We start from the raw sequence: 16,067 nt of genomic DNA on the forward strand, positions 1-16,067 counted from the left end.
CAGGCTCCCCACTTTTTTGCTCTCTGCTACTTCCTTGCTTTCTTAGTGGAGATTCTTGTTTCGGTGCCTGTTGGCCTAGGGGCTTGGGGTTTGTTTCTTAGTGTTCTCAACAGCAGTTGCATGGAGAGCTGAAAAAAACATGCTGGATGGCTGTGAAGGACCAACAACAGCATGCAGTGGTTTTGCAGTCAGCTTAGCAAAGAAACTGGCAAGTAAGAGCAAAGTGGCTGAAGTTTGGAAAATGTGAAGTCAGTAAATGAATGCACGCCTCGTGTTTGAAGGACTGCACGTGCCGAGGCATGATAGAGAATAAGCTCAGACTCCCTGGTCTAAAATGGGTAGCACCAGCTGGGCCAAGGCTTATCTCTTTATCCATTGAATATAAAGTTTCTGATGTCAGTAGGTATTTTTTGATGATTTGAAGACTGCTGAAGTATCTCGGAGGAATGCTCTGGCCCCATTCCCTGTAACCTTTATAGTTCAGAGAGCCATGTTGGATGGGAGTAACGGTGCATTTGGGCTTAATAACCACTTTGAAAGTGGACGTGGTTGTATCCTTATAAAGATTTTTATCAGTTGCTTTCTGCTCTGTGAGAAGCTGCTTACTTCATGTTTCTGAACCGAATGCTTCATAATGCATTGAAAAGCTGTGTCTGGTCTGTGGGGAACGTGTTCAGGAGCCTTCTCTCTGGGATCATCAGGCACTGACAGGACCAGAAGTGATGGCTTTAACTTACACCAGGGGAGGTTCAGGTTGGCTGTTAGGAACAATTCCTTGTCCCAAAGAGCGGTGAGGCAGTGGCACAGCTGCCCAGGGAGTGGTGGGGTCACCTGGAGGTGTCCCAGAGCCGTGGGATGTGGCACTGAGACGTGGGCAGTGGGCACAGTGGGGTGGGCTGGTCACAGGACTTGGTGATCTTAGTGGTCTTTTCCAGCTTCACTGACTATGATTGCATTGGAGATGAGATACTGAAATGGATCCCCGTTGACCAGTTGGGTGAAAATAGCTGTTCCAACATTTATTACAAAACGTAATTTGAAAACAGTGATTGCTCTTACACCTCAGTACCCTGTCCTCTCTGACACAGTCCCCCTGCTTCTGTTTTCTATGCTATGTGGGTTGCTGAACTCCATCTGAAGTCAAGAGGAACCGCTTGGTCTGAGAGGACAGAGCTTTCCTAACGCCTATGGAGCACATTATCGATTCACAAAGAAGCCTGCTTGACTTCTGTGTCAAACACTGCATCTCTTAGGCCTCATTCAGCAGCAAGCTTGATGGCAGTTGTAAGCAGAAGTGGCTTAAATGTCTTTTCAGAATGTGCGAAACTTGGCAGTTTGGCTGATATGGATCTAACAGACTAGGAGCAGGGGTTAGTGCTTTTTTGTTTGTTTCTCCAGGCGGCAGTGGAGGATGCTCTGATTTTAAATCCATTATCGCTCTGTACTTCTTGTGAGATCTTAGACCCCCTTCTGTTAAGAACTTTTTCAATAAGGGAAGTTGTGGAGGAATGAACCAGACTCCTCCAGTTTTTGGGACTCACTGGAATGTGGAGCGAACAGGATGTACCTTTCCAGTGTGATTTAAGAAACACTGCTGTTCTTAATACAAAGAGCAGTAGGTTTAAAATCATAGAATCACAGAATATCCTAAGTTGGAAGGGACCCACAAGGATCACAGAGTCCGACTCTGGGTCCTTTTTGTACTGTGGTGCCCAAAACTGCACGCAGTACTCAAGGTGAGGCCATGCCAACATTGTTTAGTGTGGGAAAATCGCTTCCTTTCCACGGCATGCAGATGCTTTAAGCATTCAGGAACAGGATCACAAGTTGCTTTTCTGGTACAGTCTCATGTATCTACTGTTATTTTGTTTTAGGTTATGATGCTTTGAGCTACTCTGTGGAAAATGATGGCAAGTGGAGCGGGAGACAGCTACTGCAAGCAAATGAGGACAACACGACGGAAGTCCCAGGGGACGGGGGGAAGCAGAATGTCAGAAATTGCACTGAACCAGGTAGGAATGATAGTTGCTTCCAGCCTCACAGTTGACTTTCTTACTTCCCAGATCTCTGCATTGGTTTCACCTATATGGCTGAAAGGTTTTAGTTATTTTTAGGTCTGTAAACATCTTTGCTGTTTTCTTTGTGAATGTGGACCATATGGATATTGCAGACTCTCTGCAGGTAGGGTTAAGGAGAAGGCGTGCTGTCAGCTAGTGTGTAAGTGTAACATCTGCTGATAGCCAAGTCATGAGGCTTGTGCAAAAAGCTGTGACATCCAAAGAGTCTTAAATGTTTATTGCATGAAAACCACACACGTTGTTGTGGTCAAATATGCATTGTGAATATGTGTGCTAGAACAAGTATTATTTGTAGCATTAGTTGATTGTCTTATATTTAGTATTAATGGCTCCAGCAGGTTATTGACTAGACAAATTTAGTTTGAAGTTTCACAGCTGAACTTCTAGGCTTTTCTGATGTGAAATGCATAATACAGCTTTTTCCTCAGGGAAGAACCTTAGCAGGGTATTTCTTATCTCTGTGACTCCTGTTTTTATGAAACTCATAGGAGCTTAATGTCCTTGAAGCTCTATTGCTCCATTACGTTTGGTTGAAGTTGGTTGACATACACGGGTGCTTTTGGAGAAGGTGAGCACAAGTGTGTATCAAATGTGTTTTTCTGCTTTACGTGTCCCACGTTCTCAGGAGTCCAACTACAGCTAGAATGCTAACTGACTGAGTAGAGAGATTATTTAGCTGCGGGAGATGAGCTTATGTGCTCTTTCAAATTACGTTTCCTGAGCTACTTGGAGACCTGACACAGCCTTTCAGGGAGGCTGTAAGAAGGAAGGGGACAGACTCTAGCAAGATCTGTTGTGATAAGACAAGGGGAAATGGTTTCAAAGTAAACGGGAGATTTAGAGTAGATATGAGAAAGAAGGGTTTTTTACACTATGGGTGGTGAAGCACAGGTTGCCCAGAGAGCTGGTGGATACCCGATCCTTGGAGATATTTAAGGTCAGCCTGGATGGGGCTCTGAGCACTGATGGAGCTGTAGATGTCCCCGTTCAGCAGTTGGATGGCCTTTAAGGGTCCCTATAATTATAATCCTATAGTTCTGTGATTCTGTATACAAAAAAAATTCCACGGATATTAGAAAAAAGGACAAGGGGGTATCTTTTCAGTTCGCATCCAGTTGATTGCATCTTTTTTCTTTTTACCCAAACAGAAGTCATTGAAATGTATCACTAATAAGAAAGGGAAAGCTCCATAAGCTGTTCAGTCCTTTATTTTTTCCTTTTCACATAGGAGCTTGGGTATCATTTCCTCTAAGTTCAAGGGAGGGATCAGAAAGGTGTTTCTTCATTCTTCAGAGCTTATGTAGGTTATGTACCCCAGGAGAAATTCTAACAGATACAGTTCTTGCTGCATTTCTCTGCCTATAATTTTTCCTCTCCTCTAAAACTTACTAACATTTCAGGACAAGTGGATGATGACATTCTTTTTTTAAACAGCAACAGTTGGTACAAAACATTCTTCTTATTCCACTCTTACATGTTTGCATACCTCCTGTGTAGTGCAGGTCCAGTCTTTCAGCCTCACATCATCATATGTAGTAATCTCCCCCCTCCCAGCCCAACTTCTCTCATTATTTAAATATCTGCTTTCTCACCATCCTCACCTATTTCTACCACCTTCACTAAATACAATGGATTGTATGAAATGGGTGGGATTTTATTTATTGTGTTTTTCCATCTCTTTCTTGGAAGATAAAGCATCAATACTTACTGAGCAAACTGTGTACTGTTCAGGAGAGAGAGTAGAAATACTAATGTGAATTACTGTTCTTTCTCTGACTTGTCATGGAATTACTACAGAATACATCCTGTGATGGCAAACAAAGTGGCATTACTGTAGGTAAGAAGGCAGAATGAACAAGTTTGTGTTGCATCGGTTGTTTCACGGATTTTTTTCTGTTATTATTATGTTTTTAATTTTTGTTTTTAGCATTAGGATCTAAATGTAAATCATGAAAGCTATGCTGCACAGCAGTCAGAAGTGTTTGACTTGTATTGTTTTGAATGGGGATGGGGCTCTTTTGAAGTCCATGTGGGATGTATGTGTTGACTCCAGTGGGATTTCAGGCCACCTGCAGAATATTTCAGTTCTACTTTTTCAGCAAATGGAAGAAGTAAAAGAAGAGTTGATGGAAGAGATGCTGTTAATAGCTTAGAAGTGTTTGTGTTCGGGACGTTGGTTGTGTTCAGTAAGACATGAATGAGCAAAGTGTTCCTAGTGGTACTTTGAGAAGAATTTCAAATAATTTCATTTTCCACGTGACTCAGATGCCAGGTTTCTAAACCCTGCCCGAAATGAGCCACTGGTTATAAGCCCATACAACTTCAGCTCCTGCCTGTCTTTCCTGATGCAAAGAAGTGATACATCTGTTCAGGAAAATGGAACCTGATGGTCGAAGTGGGCTGCTGAAGTTTGCTTAGGCAAAAGCAACTTTAATTTCATCCAAGCAGCATTAATGTACCCCAGTACCTCAGGTTTACATCTAAAGCATCAGAAAGAAAACAGAGATCCTGTCTGCACTGTAAGCTGTCAAATCATAAGGAAATTATATAAAATTAAGCATTTTACCTTCTGCTGTCTGTTTTGGGTTAGAACTTGTAATAAAATGAAGTAAAACATTTCTGACAAAAATCCTGTTCTGAAACTAACTGCATCTCTAGCTAGAATTATTGTTTCATGGATTTATTTTACTCATTATTTATTTGTATTTGGTTAAAGGGTAGAGAGGAGAGAACAAAGGTTTTTTTAAATTTTGTTAGTGCTTACTAACTGTCATCTGTTGTCATCTTTAGCTGTCCTAAAGAGCTGTGTTGTTGGAGCTGATATGAAAGATATAAGAAATTGCACTTGTGCCATCAGAAGATGCTGATTCAATAGAATCAAAACCTCCTGTTTAAAATGCAGCTGGCTAATTTGATTCATTGGGTTCCAAACAGTGTTGCTCATCCTGGGCAGCACCTTCTGTGCACATAGGAGCTCTACTGAGGAGCTGGATCTGCCTGCTTGTCCTGTTGCTTTTGAGGAGGGACTCTCATACCTGGAGGTGCAGGACAGCCTCATAGTTCCAAAGCCAGTTCCTGGATGAAGGCCCTCTCCTCTCCTCTCCTCTCCTCTCCTCTCCTCTCCTCTCCTCTCCTCTCCTCTCCTCTCCTCTCCTCTCCTCTCCTCTCCTCTCCTCTCCTCTCCTCTCCTCTCCTCTCCTCTCCTCTCCTCTCCTCTCCTCTCCTCTCCTCTCCTCCCCTCCCCTCCCCTCCCCTCCCCTCCCCTCCCCTCCCCTCCCCTCCCCTCCCCTCCCCTCCCCTTTTCCCCTTCATGCACTCACACACCTCCAGAATTTTTCCACATAGGTAGGAAAGCTTTTTTGTTTGTTTGCTTTCCTAGCTTCTGTTTTACAATGAGAAGACCTGAGCTGTTTCCAGCAAAAGTTTTTGTGTTTAAAAATGTAGCTAGAGAAAGAGTGATTCAAATCAGTGCATAATTTTGACACTAATAGTTGTTCAATGAAGCTGACTGAAGGCTTGAATCAACGTTCTTTGAGGGCAGTAAGGACCTTCTTTCACTGGCTTATGTTAGTACTGAAGCCTGGAGTCTAGCACTGAAGTTAAAATAGTTCAGTGTAGTAGTCAAGAAGTGCAAAAAGTCAGCAAACTTCTTTGCCTTTCCTCGGGATGGTAAACTAATTTGTCCTTGACTGTTCCTAGGATGGCTTTCAAAGTGTTGCTCGAGGAAATTGAGGCAATTTAACTAAAATTGTGGTATTGTGGAGCCAAATACAAAATGTGGTGTATAGCCTGGAGTGTCTGTTGCTATTTATGAATTAACATAGCTTAATCCTTCTTAGCGTCTCCGCGGGACATTCTTTTCTGTGCATTTGGCCTTCAGGTGCTGCATCTTCCCTGCATCAGCAGCACAGAGTCTCAATTAACTCAACATCTGCATCAGTGACCTGGATGAAGGGATAGAGGTGCATCCTCAGCAAGTTTGCTGATAGTACAAATCTAGGCAGAGTGGCTGACACGCAAAAGGCTGTGCTGCCATTCAGCAACAGCTGGGCAGGCTGGTGAGCTGGGCTGAGAGGAGCCTGATCAGGTTCAGCAAAGGCAAGGGTGAGGTCCTACACGTGGGGAGGAATAACTGCATGCACCTGTACAGGCTAGGGGCTGAACTGCTGGAAAGGAGCTCTGCAGAGAAGGATATAGGGGTCCTGGTGGACGACAGGTTGTCCATGAGCCAGCAATGTGCCCTGGTGGCCAAGAAGGCCAGTAGTATCCTGGGGTATGTTACAAAGAACGCAGCTAGCAGGGAAAGGGAGGTGATCCTTCCCTTCTGCTCTGCCCTGGTGAGGCCGCATCTGGAGCACTGTGCACAGTTCTGGGTTCCCCAGTTCAAGAAAGACAGGGAACTTGTGGAGGAAGTCCAACAGAGAGACACAAAGATGTGAGGGGTCTGGAGCTTCTCCCGTGTGAGGACAGGCTGAGAGACCTGGGGCTGTTCAGCCTGGAGAAGATAAGGCTGAGAGGGGATCTCATAGCTTTATAAATATCTGAAGTGTGACAGTGAAATGTATGGGGCCAAGCTCTGGTTGGTGGTATGCAGCCACAGGACTTGGGGCAACGGACTGGAACTGGAACACAGGAAGAAATGGTGTACTGATCATATATACAATTAAATACGCACTGTTTCTTCTGTCTGGAGATTTTGTTACTCTACAGAATGATAAATGAAAAAGTTGAAGATAGATACCCAAGAGTTTAACGAGGTTCTAATATATGGTTGATGTGCTGATAGTAGTCAAAATGTCCAGACTAATTTTGTAAGGTAAGTGACATATTGCCAAGTAATGGTATCGTTGTAAGAAAATTCCCTATTGAAAGAGTCAGGTGATTGCTGTATTTTGTAGCTTAATTGTGATCTCTGCAAATTCTGAAGCTGAGCAAGGAGTTGGACCACATGGCCCTCGGAGGTCCCTTCCATCCTCAGTCATTTTGTGATTCTTTGAGATATTCAAGACCCACCTGGACACTTTCCTGCTCAACCTGCTGTAGGGAACCTGCTTTAGCAGAAAGCTTGGCTAGATCCTCTCCAGAAGTCCCTTCCAACCCCTGTGATTTGAAGGAAGACATTTTCTAAAATGACCGTTTTTTTTTTTCCTATATGCTCCCAAAATTTAGATCTATGAGCACACACAGTTAGTAAAAAGAGAGAGTTTTAAAAATGCACTTTCATCTTACCTGTTGGAGAGTGGGGAATGGAAGATAAAATGCCTTATTTTGAAGTGCATTGTGCTTTTTATTTTGCATCACTTAGCTATTGTAGTTCTGTGACAGTAAACACATTTTTGCTTGCTAAAAGGAAGTTTTTTGTGGTTTTTTTTTTGTGTTGTTTTTGTTTAACTGCATGTGTGTTTTCAGGCTTACTTGAAATCCTGGCACGATATTTTCCATCTGCTATATTCTGTTAACTTATTGAATGGTCTAGCTAGTAGTGTTCTATCGTGAGAACTGCTCCAAATAGAGGTTTGAGGTTTTTATGCTTACTTTTACTTGAAACATACATTGTAGAGACATTAAGGGGCTGAAGTGGGCGTAATCCAGCTTAAAGACTGCATTTTGTAATTTTTTGTCCTTTTCCTGTGATTTTTCACTCTGTCAGGCTGTTGCAATCGACTTGATAGTGTGGTAGTCTTGAGCAGTTACCTTTAAAATGCAGCACTCCTTCTGTAGGCCTGATTCACAGAACCCCAGGGATCTTGGAGCCCAGCATTATGGTACTTGGAAATAGATCTGTGTTGGGGGTGGCAACTAGACTGTTATTTTTCCTTTGAAAAATCTGTTGGGTGTAGCTGATGCTGCAATGCTGCAGAAGCCTTCTTGCTAACACCTGTGCTCAGTCAGCATGTACAGAGCTGGTGAGTAATTCTTTATACTCCTGTCCTTTTCACCCTTATTTTTCAGTCAGGTAGTCAAACCTGATCAGCCCTGCCCTCTTGACTCCTTGGTGCCTGTTTATGTATTTGACAGTACTGTACTGGGGCCCCCAGTACAGGAAGGATGTGGAGGTGTTGGAGTGGGCCCAGGGGAGGACCACAGGGATGCTCAGAGGGCTGGAGCACCTCTCCTATGAAGAAAGCTCCAGGGAGATCTCACTGCAGCCTTCCAGTACTTGAAGGGAGTTTACAAACAGGAGCGGAGCTAAGTTTTTACATGGTCTGATAGTGATATGACAGGTGGGAACATCTCTAAACTAAGAGGGGAAATTTAGGTTAGATGTTGGGAATAAAGTCTTCACTCAGAGGGCAGTGAGGCCCTGGCACTGCTGCCCAGAGCTGTGATGCCCCATCCCTGGAGGTGCCCAAGGCCAAGTTGGATGGGCCCTGGGCAGCCTGAGCTGGTGAGGGGCAGCCAGCCCATGGCAGGGGCTGGAACTGGATGAGTTTTAAGGTCTCTTCCACCCCAAGCCATTCTGTAATTCTATGACGTCTTTTCATTCTCTTGTCCTGATGGTATCTGTATGAAGATGTGTGGAATTAGAGATAGACAACCAAATTGAACAAGATTTGTTCACATAGAAAAGTTATACTGTTTAAACACTGATTTTAGGTTAGGTTTGGCAAATATTTCTTCTTAGAATAAGTGATGAGGAAAAAGAGAAAAGTATTCATGTTAGTTCTGGCAAAGTATCACTTAACCATGTACTCCTGTTCAACAGAGTGAGTCACCCACTGGAAGCAGGAAAAAAAAAAAAGACTTCAGTTGATGTAATGCTGAGCTTTGGGTCAGGTCCATGTGCTTGCAAACTTGGAGATCAGCTTGCACTAAAGATGTTCAGAGGAATTTGCTTAATTTGTCAACTGTCATGAAGGGAAAGCAGACCTCTGTTCCAGGAGCAGCAGCACTGCGCTTAACGCGGCCTGCATTGACCATGGTAAGGCATGAACATCATGCAGGCTTAGGCTCAGGGAAGGGGAAACCTTATAGCTCTCTATGATGACCTGAAAGGAGGTTGTGGCAAGATAGGGATCAACCTCTTCTCCATGCAAGGCAAGAGAAGAATGGCCTCACGTTGCTCCAGGGGAGGTGGCTCAGGTTGGACATTAGGAAAAGTTTCTTCTCTGAAAGAGTGGTAAACTACTGAAACAGGCTGCCTGGAGAGGTGGTAGAATCACTGTCCCTGGAGGTGTTCAAAGAATGTTTAGATATATATTGGTTGACAGGTAGACAGTTGTACTGGATGATCTTAGAGGTCTTTTCCGATGTTGGTGATTGTATGATTCCATGAAGAGAAGGCTGCTTTCAGCAAAACTGGGCTATTTCAATGTGTTGTAGCAAGCATTTCCACTTTTAAGATCAATTGCAACACAGTGGTATTTTTCTGCATGCAAAAGATATGGGAAGATAGGCCAGGAAAACTCCAACATGGTGACTGCCTCATAATCAGGAGGCCACAGCAGAAAAAAAGGCTGATGAAACCAGGCAAGGATTTTATATTCTGGACTAATAATTATCTGAGATCATCCAGTCAAGCTCAAAAATTAGTGTGATGATGTGTGCTTGAAACAGTTTGGTAAAACTGAATACTTTCATTTTTCAGAATTTTTTTGAGCTAGCTGCTGTCAAAAGTTAAGCTTTTGGTTTTTTTTCTTCTGATGACTATTAAATACCACATAGAAAATCTGATGGATGCACGGTGCACACAGGAGAGCTGTGCCAGGATTTTTCTATACCCTTTTGATTTGTGTGAGAGGAACAGCATTATATTTTCCCATGTGTTATACCAGAAATCAACTGCTGAGTATATTGGAAAATAATCCTTTGAGTAAGTAAAAGTCTCTGAGGATCTGGTGCAGCAGTGATGTGAAAACAAAGAAATGTCTAAGCAATGGTGTAGTTATATTGTGCCCTGTGGCCCATGCAGTGTGTCATCAGACCAGCTGAGATGATGATGTCCAGATTTTGATGGTCAGGGCCCAGCCCAGCAAGGCTTGTAGACCCAAAGATGGTGGCCAGGTTCAATAGGAGTCCAGGTCGTCAGGCACGTTTGTAATGAAGAGGCAGCTCCAAGGGCAAGTTGTGAAGGCAGTCCGTGGGTCAGGATCGATATTCTCCGTAGCCAGGTGTGGGCAGCTTTGGGCTAGTAGCTTTTGGTGGAGACTTGAGGTGACTCTTTTGGATCAGAGGTTCTCCAAAGGCCAGAAGGAATTGGTAGGGCAGCTCTGTCCGCAGCCTAGGGCTGCTCCCTGGGCAGATGCTGATTCCTGTAGGGTGGAGAGGTGAGAAGCTCATAGATTGCCTTAGGATAGATATCATTTGTCTAGAAACTTATATTAGAAGCTACTTGATCCTTTTCAGTAGGATTCCATGCCTTCCTTCTGTGGACAACCAGAAATATCTGAAGGACTTCCAAAGGCGATCTGCCCTCTGAGGAGAAAGGTCTCTGAAGGGAATGGAGCAGCATGGCAGCAAGGGAAGGTGACCACAGGTTGGTCAGTTGCCTGTGTTGGCGAGTTGGTGACCTCTTGTAGATGACCTAATTAGTGTGAGAAACAAAGCAGGGAGGAAGATGGTCCAATCACAGATTGTACCAGATTGGAAAGGATCTCAAGGATCATGAATCTCCAACCCCCCTGCCACAGGCAGGGCCACCAACCTCCACATTTCATACCAGCCCAGGCTGCCCAGGGCCCCATCCAACCTGGCCTTGAACACCTCCAGGGATGGACGGGGCATCCACAACCTCTCTGGGCAGCTGTTCGAGCACCTCAACACTCTCATAGTAAAGAACTTCCTTCTGACATCCAACCTAAATCTTCCCTCCTTCAACTTAAAACCATTCCCCTTGTCCTGCTGTTATCTACATTTTCAAAGAGTTGACTCCTGCCCTGTTTGTAGGCTCCCCTTAGGTACTGAAAGGCCACAGTGAGGTCACCCCACAGCCTTTTCTTCTCCAGGCTGAATAAGCCAAGCTCTCTCAGCATGTCTTTGTAAGGGAGGTGCTCTCCAGCCCTCTGAGCATCTTTGTGGCTCTCCTCTGGACCCTCTCCAACATCTCCATGTCTTTCTTGTACTGGTGGCCCCAGACCTGGACGCAGTACTGCAGATGGGACCTCACAAGAGCAGAGTAGAGAGGGACAATCACCTCCCTGTCCCTGCTGGCCATCCCCTCTTCTGATGGAGCCCAGGATACCATTGGCTTTCTGAGCTGCAAGAGCACGCTGCTGCCTCATGTTCAGTTTTTCATCCACCAGAACCCCCAGGTCTTTCTCTGCAGGGCTACTCTCAAGGAGTTCTTTTCCCAGTCTGTACGTATGCCTGGGATTCTTCCAACCTTGCGCTTTGCTGTGTTGTTCCTCATTAGATTCACCCAGGCAATGGTTGTTACGACTGATGTTTGCAGCACTGGACAACTTGTGCAGCAGTGAGAATGTGGCCCCTTCAGGACCAGGAGAACACAGGTCTCCATACAGAGCCAGAGCATCCTGAGTCCTGCCGGGAAGCTGCGGGACTGGAGCGGGCATTTCTCTGTCTCCCTACCTGCCAGAGAGCTTGGGCAGGCAGCTGGAACCCGCCAGCAGAGCAGTAATTGTTTGCGGCACGCTGAGGTCCTGGTGCCACCACCAGTTAGCTGTTCACTAGACTGACATATGTTTCTGCTGACAAGCTGTCATCATGTTCTTCCCCCAGCATTACTGCTTCCCACGTGCCTGGTCGCTGCTCCTGTGCCGGAAAGACTGCAAATAACAGTCCTGCTTAAGTGTGCCATTTTAATGTCATTATCAGTAATAGCAGGAAATGCTTGATTCCTACAGAAACGAAAAGACCTTGGTAGATTCATTTAAACCCTCAGGCACAAAAGCATTTAATTTTAACAGCCAAATAAGTTTTTATGCAATTATTTCTTCCTTTCCTCCACTTATTTCAGCAGCAACTTTTCCTTTCATCCATATTACTCTGGTGAGTCACAGATTATGATAATGTAATCTGTAGTGCTTGGCAGTGAAGTAAGTAACTCTTCCAGATTGCTTGCTTATGTTTATTGCTGTTTCTTTAAAAAGCACTTTTTGGTTAGAACTGTAAACCTTAACCCACAAGTATGTGTGATGTTGATTTCTAAAACAAAGCCAAAACCCAAAAGCCCTTTGTGAATTTGTGCTTTCTGAAGTCTTCTTTATTTTGCGTATGCAGGCAGTGAGGTGATCCATTGGGACCGATACGTGATGTGGCTTCAAGAAAGGAGGAGGAGAAAATGTGGTCTGTTGTTATACCACTTTTCTTGGCTGTGGGAAAGAAGTTTTGCACTCACACTTTGGTTCCTGCACAGGCAGACTGTTCTTAGCAGTAGGTGCTCTCCTAGTTGATGCATCGTCTCAGAAATGTTGTCTCCTCTGTGTTAGAACAGAGCAGCATGTTTCTGCTTCCTTGAATGTAGCCTTGGGTAAGGATGTGTAGAAGCATAGCCCAAATGGACAGTTTCAGCCAAAAAAGTGGCAGTTGTCTTTGTGCTGGAAAGTAAATGATTTATTTGCCCTTGTGTACAAAGGCTTGTTCACAAATAGATAGCCTGAGACATCCCAGGATGTGCTCAGGGTTGTGTCCAGGTAATGGACTCAGCAGATGAGACCTGTGCTTTTTACCTCTGAAGATGTTATTGATGCTAGAAAAGGAGCTAGAGCAGAAGAGTCCCTGCCTTGAAGACCTTTAGTGTTAGAGTAAGGGTGGGGATACTAGAAAAGCCGGCGTATTTGTTCAGCTGTCAGATTGTAACAGGATGAAATTCGGGGCTCTCAGTGTTCCATGTTTTCCTTCTGCATTGTGCCAGGAGAGCACGGCAGTGGCAGAAGTGCCTAGCAGATCCTAAAACTGAGTGCAGTGAGTGGGCTCACATAGCCCTAATGTAACATCAGAATAGTAGATTGTAGAGGTGCTGGAGGTAACTGCTCGCAGAGTGAGCAATACAGGCAGTAATAGGCTATGTGCTGAGTGTTTTTTCTTTCCTGTCTGAATCAAAATGCAATTAAAAAAAACATCACTTTTCCACAAGCAAAACTAATTATTTCCTTGCAAAACAAAAACTAAATATTTGTTTCTGCTGAGCAAGTTGCATAACCGTGCTTTTACTTGTGGAAACATTAGATTGCTTCAAGTTTAATAAAATATCCTTGAGGAATATCAGAAATACAGTCTTTCCTCCCCCAGCTGTAACAGTTCAGCGAATTTGACAGGAATTTGCTCATACTTTCCGCTCCCACACTGCTTTTGTCTGCTGATTGCTCTCTTCCTCCCTTCCCCTCAAGAAAAGTGAAGACTTGGCAGAGAGCATGAGCCAGCATGCTGCTTCTCCTGCAGTTGCAGCCTGTTAGGGCTCTCACTTTGGGAGCATTGGTTCATAAGTGAAGCACTGCTGCCTTGGAAAGTCGCTGTGTCTCTCCTGCTAAGCAGTAGAAGAAAGGCTTCAACAGCAAAGCTAATGAACTAGAGTACAGGTGGTGATTGGGTTAAGCATTCAGAAATGAAGACCATGATTGTTTCATCTAGGTTTGTGTGCTTGAATGGAATGAAGTTACCTTCTCCTATAGCCAGGGAGATGTTCTCTTAATGGGAACAGGAGCTGATGTTGTCAAGCTGTCAGCTGGTCCCAGGAGCTGAGATGAAGCAGCACTGACATTGGTGATGCTCCACCTCTGACACCTGCTTTTTGAAGTAAACGTTTTTAAGAAGGGCAGCGGAGCTGTGAGGGGTCTGGAGCACAAGTGTGATGGGGAGCGGCTGAGGAACCGGGGCTGTTCGGTCCGCAGAAGAGGAGGCTCAGGGCAGACCTCGTGGCTCTGCAACCCCCTGCAAGGAGGCTGTGTGAGGAGGGGTCGGCCTCTGCTGGCAGGGAACGGCCATAGGACGAGAGGGGATGGCCTCACGTTGTGCCAGGGGAGGTTCGGGTTGGCTGCTAGGAACAATTCCTTCTCCAGAAGTGATTCTGCACTGACACAGCTGCCCAGGGAGCGGTGGGGTCACCTGGAGGAGTCCCAGAGCCGTGGGATGTGGCACTGAGGGACGTGGGCAGTGGAGATGGGTTAGTGGTTGGACTTGGAGATCTTAGTGGTCTTTTCTAAACGTAACGATTGTATGATTCTGTTCCATGGTTCCTTGCTGAGCCACTCTTCTTAGTCTGTTAGAAATATTGTGAACAGTTTTTCTTCTCACTTGTTTCCCACTTATCTGGCACAAACACTTTAAGTACAGGCTGTTAGACTTAATCCAACAACGGGTACACTCAGCTTGCTCACCTGTAATCATCTTCATCTTTTTTGGCAGCTGTTATGTGTTTTTAGAGCCAAGTTCACATTGAGATGAAATTGGGTCAGCAGGGACAAGTGCACATGATGTCTTGGCTATTTACAAGCCTCTCATCATATGTTTCAGTTAGGGTAGCCTTGCAGGGCATAAGGGAGAACACAGCTTCATTTTGACCAGAACTGTTCTCATTGACCTTAGGGACTAGTGGACCCTTGAACCTAGCTAGGGAAAGCAATGCACAGCAATCTTTTTAACAGGGAGGAACCATTTCCCATTGCAAGAGCCAACAGCATCTGGTTTAGCCACACACATGTGCACACAGTGCACATTTGCTGTAACGTCCTCAGATCGAAATTTGGCAGTGTGAAGGTTTTAGATCTGGAGTCACTTTGTGACTTGGTTTTGCTGCTTTATTTATAAACATGTTCAGCTGCTCAGAAGCTGAATTTGGGTGAAGTGAGTATTTGAATCAAACTGTGTTATCACTGTGCTGTGCACTTGCTGCAGGGTTTGCTTTGTGGATTGTATTTTGAAGGGCCTTGATCTGTGAGATGGTCAGATTTTAGGATCTTTTTGCAAGAATAGGTGGCCAGAAGTACTCGTTGGGACTTTTCAGTCATGTAAAGGGATGACAGCCTTATTTTGCTGAGTTATGTTGGCATATAGGTGAGCAAATTCTTGGAAAATCCTCTTTTTCAGTGGTTGAGCTGCTGATCTGTTCCAGAGCTATACAACAACCACATTCCTTGATGCATTTTCCAAGCAGACATTTAATCCTCCCACAGATTTGAGGGGAAAAATGGCTAAACATTTCCATTTTCTATAAATGGATACACTTGTCAAAGTAGAGAAACAGAGGGTTGAGTCGCGGGCAAAGCCAAAGGATAGCTGGGGTTTAACTGGCAAAGGAATTGAGCCACAGTATCTTGAGGTATCCCTCACGGCCCCCACTAGTCATTAGGAGGAAAGTCCTTTGCTTTGCAGCAGCACAGCTGAGATGCAGTTTGTTGAATGCAAAGCCATCAGTTATCTGGAGGGATAGCTCCCTGTCTCATCAGCCAATGTCATTTGCATGACTTGCGCACATCCTTGTCCCCATCCCTTGCTTCCTCAGCCCCTCTTCACCTTCCCTGGTGTATAAAGCTCTGTTTCTTACACTGAATACAGTACCTGACCTCTGCATGGGGGGTTGATTCCAGGTGGGAGACCAGAAAGGGCTTGCAAAAGTGAGCCAAGAGGGGTGGGAGATTTGGGTAAAGAAAGCTTTTCAAGGAAAGCCTTTAAAATCAGTTACGCTTGGAGAGAAATATTTTGACTGCAGTGTTATCTTTGTTCTTTGGATTACAGTAAGCAATTCAGGCCCAGTGAAGGTCGTAATTTGACTTCATTATGAAGTATGGATGTATTACCCACTTACAGGCAGGGTCCTTAAAGCGCTGTGCTGTACTTGGACCACATTTCCAAGAGTAAGCTTGCAGCAATGGCTTTTTGCTGAGTACTTGAAGATATTGAAATGGCCCTCAAAATCATGTGTTTCCCCAGAAATTAGGGACCTCTCAGAGCACACGGGAAGCAAGTAGCTTGCTTTCTGCTGAAATTTTGTCAGTATTCCCATGTGATTGTGTGTGCGACTCCAGGAGCTAAAGCGTTAGGGAGAAAAATAATGCAAGATCTGTGATTAAGATCAAGAGACAGCATTGCTAT

General features: G+C 44.7%; 1 protein-coding gene across 1 annotated transcript in view; it reads left to right on the top strand.

Annotated features, from left to right (window-relative positions):
- Positions 1-16,067, top strand: part of SLC24A3 (solute carrier family 24 member 3) — a gene marked incomplete at both ends in the record, with an annotated part of 130,183 nt that overhangs the window by 21,790 nt on the left and 92,326 nt on the right. Inside the window, one exon of the mRNA XM_079532954.1 lies at positions 1,875-2,012. Coding sequence (XP_079389080.1) covers positions 1,875-2,012 — 138 coding nt within the window. The remainder of the gene's footprint in view (positions 1-1,874; positions 2,013-16,067) is intronic.

This window comes from Tetrao urogallus, assembly GCF_951394365.1.
Source record: "Tetrao urogallus genome assembly, chromosome: 2".
In the NCBI taxonomy this organism is placed as follows: Eukaryota; Metazoa; Chordata; class Aves; order Galliformes; family Phasianidae; genus Tetrao; species Tetrao urogallus.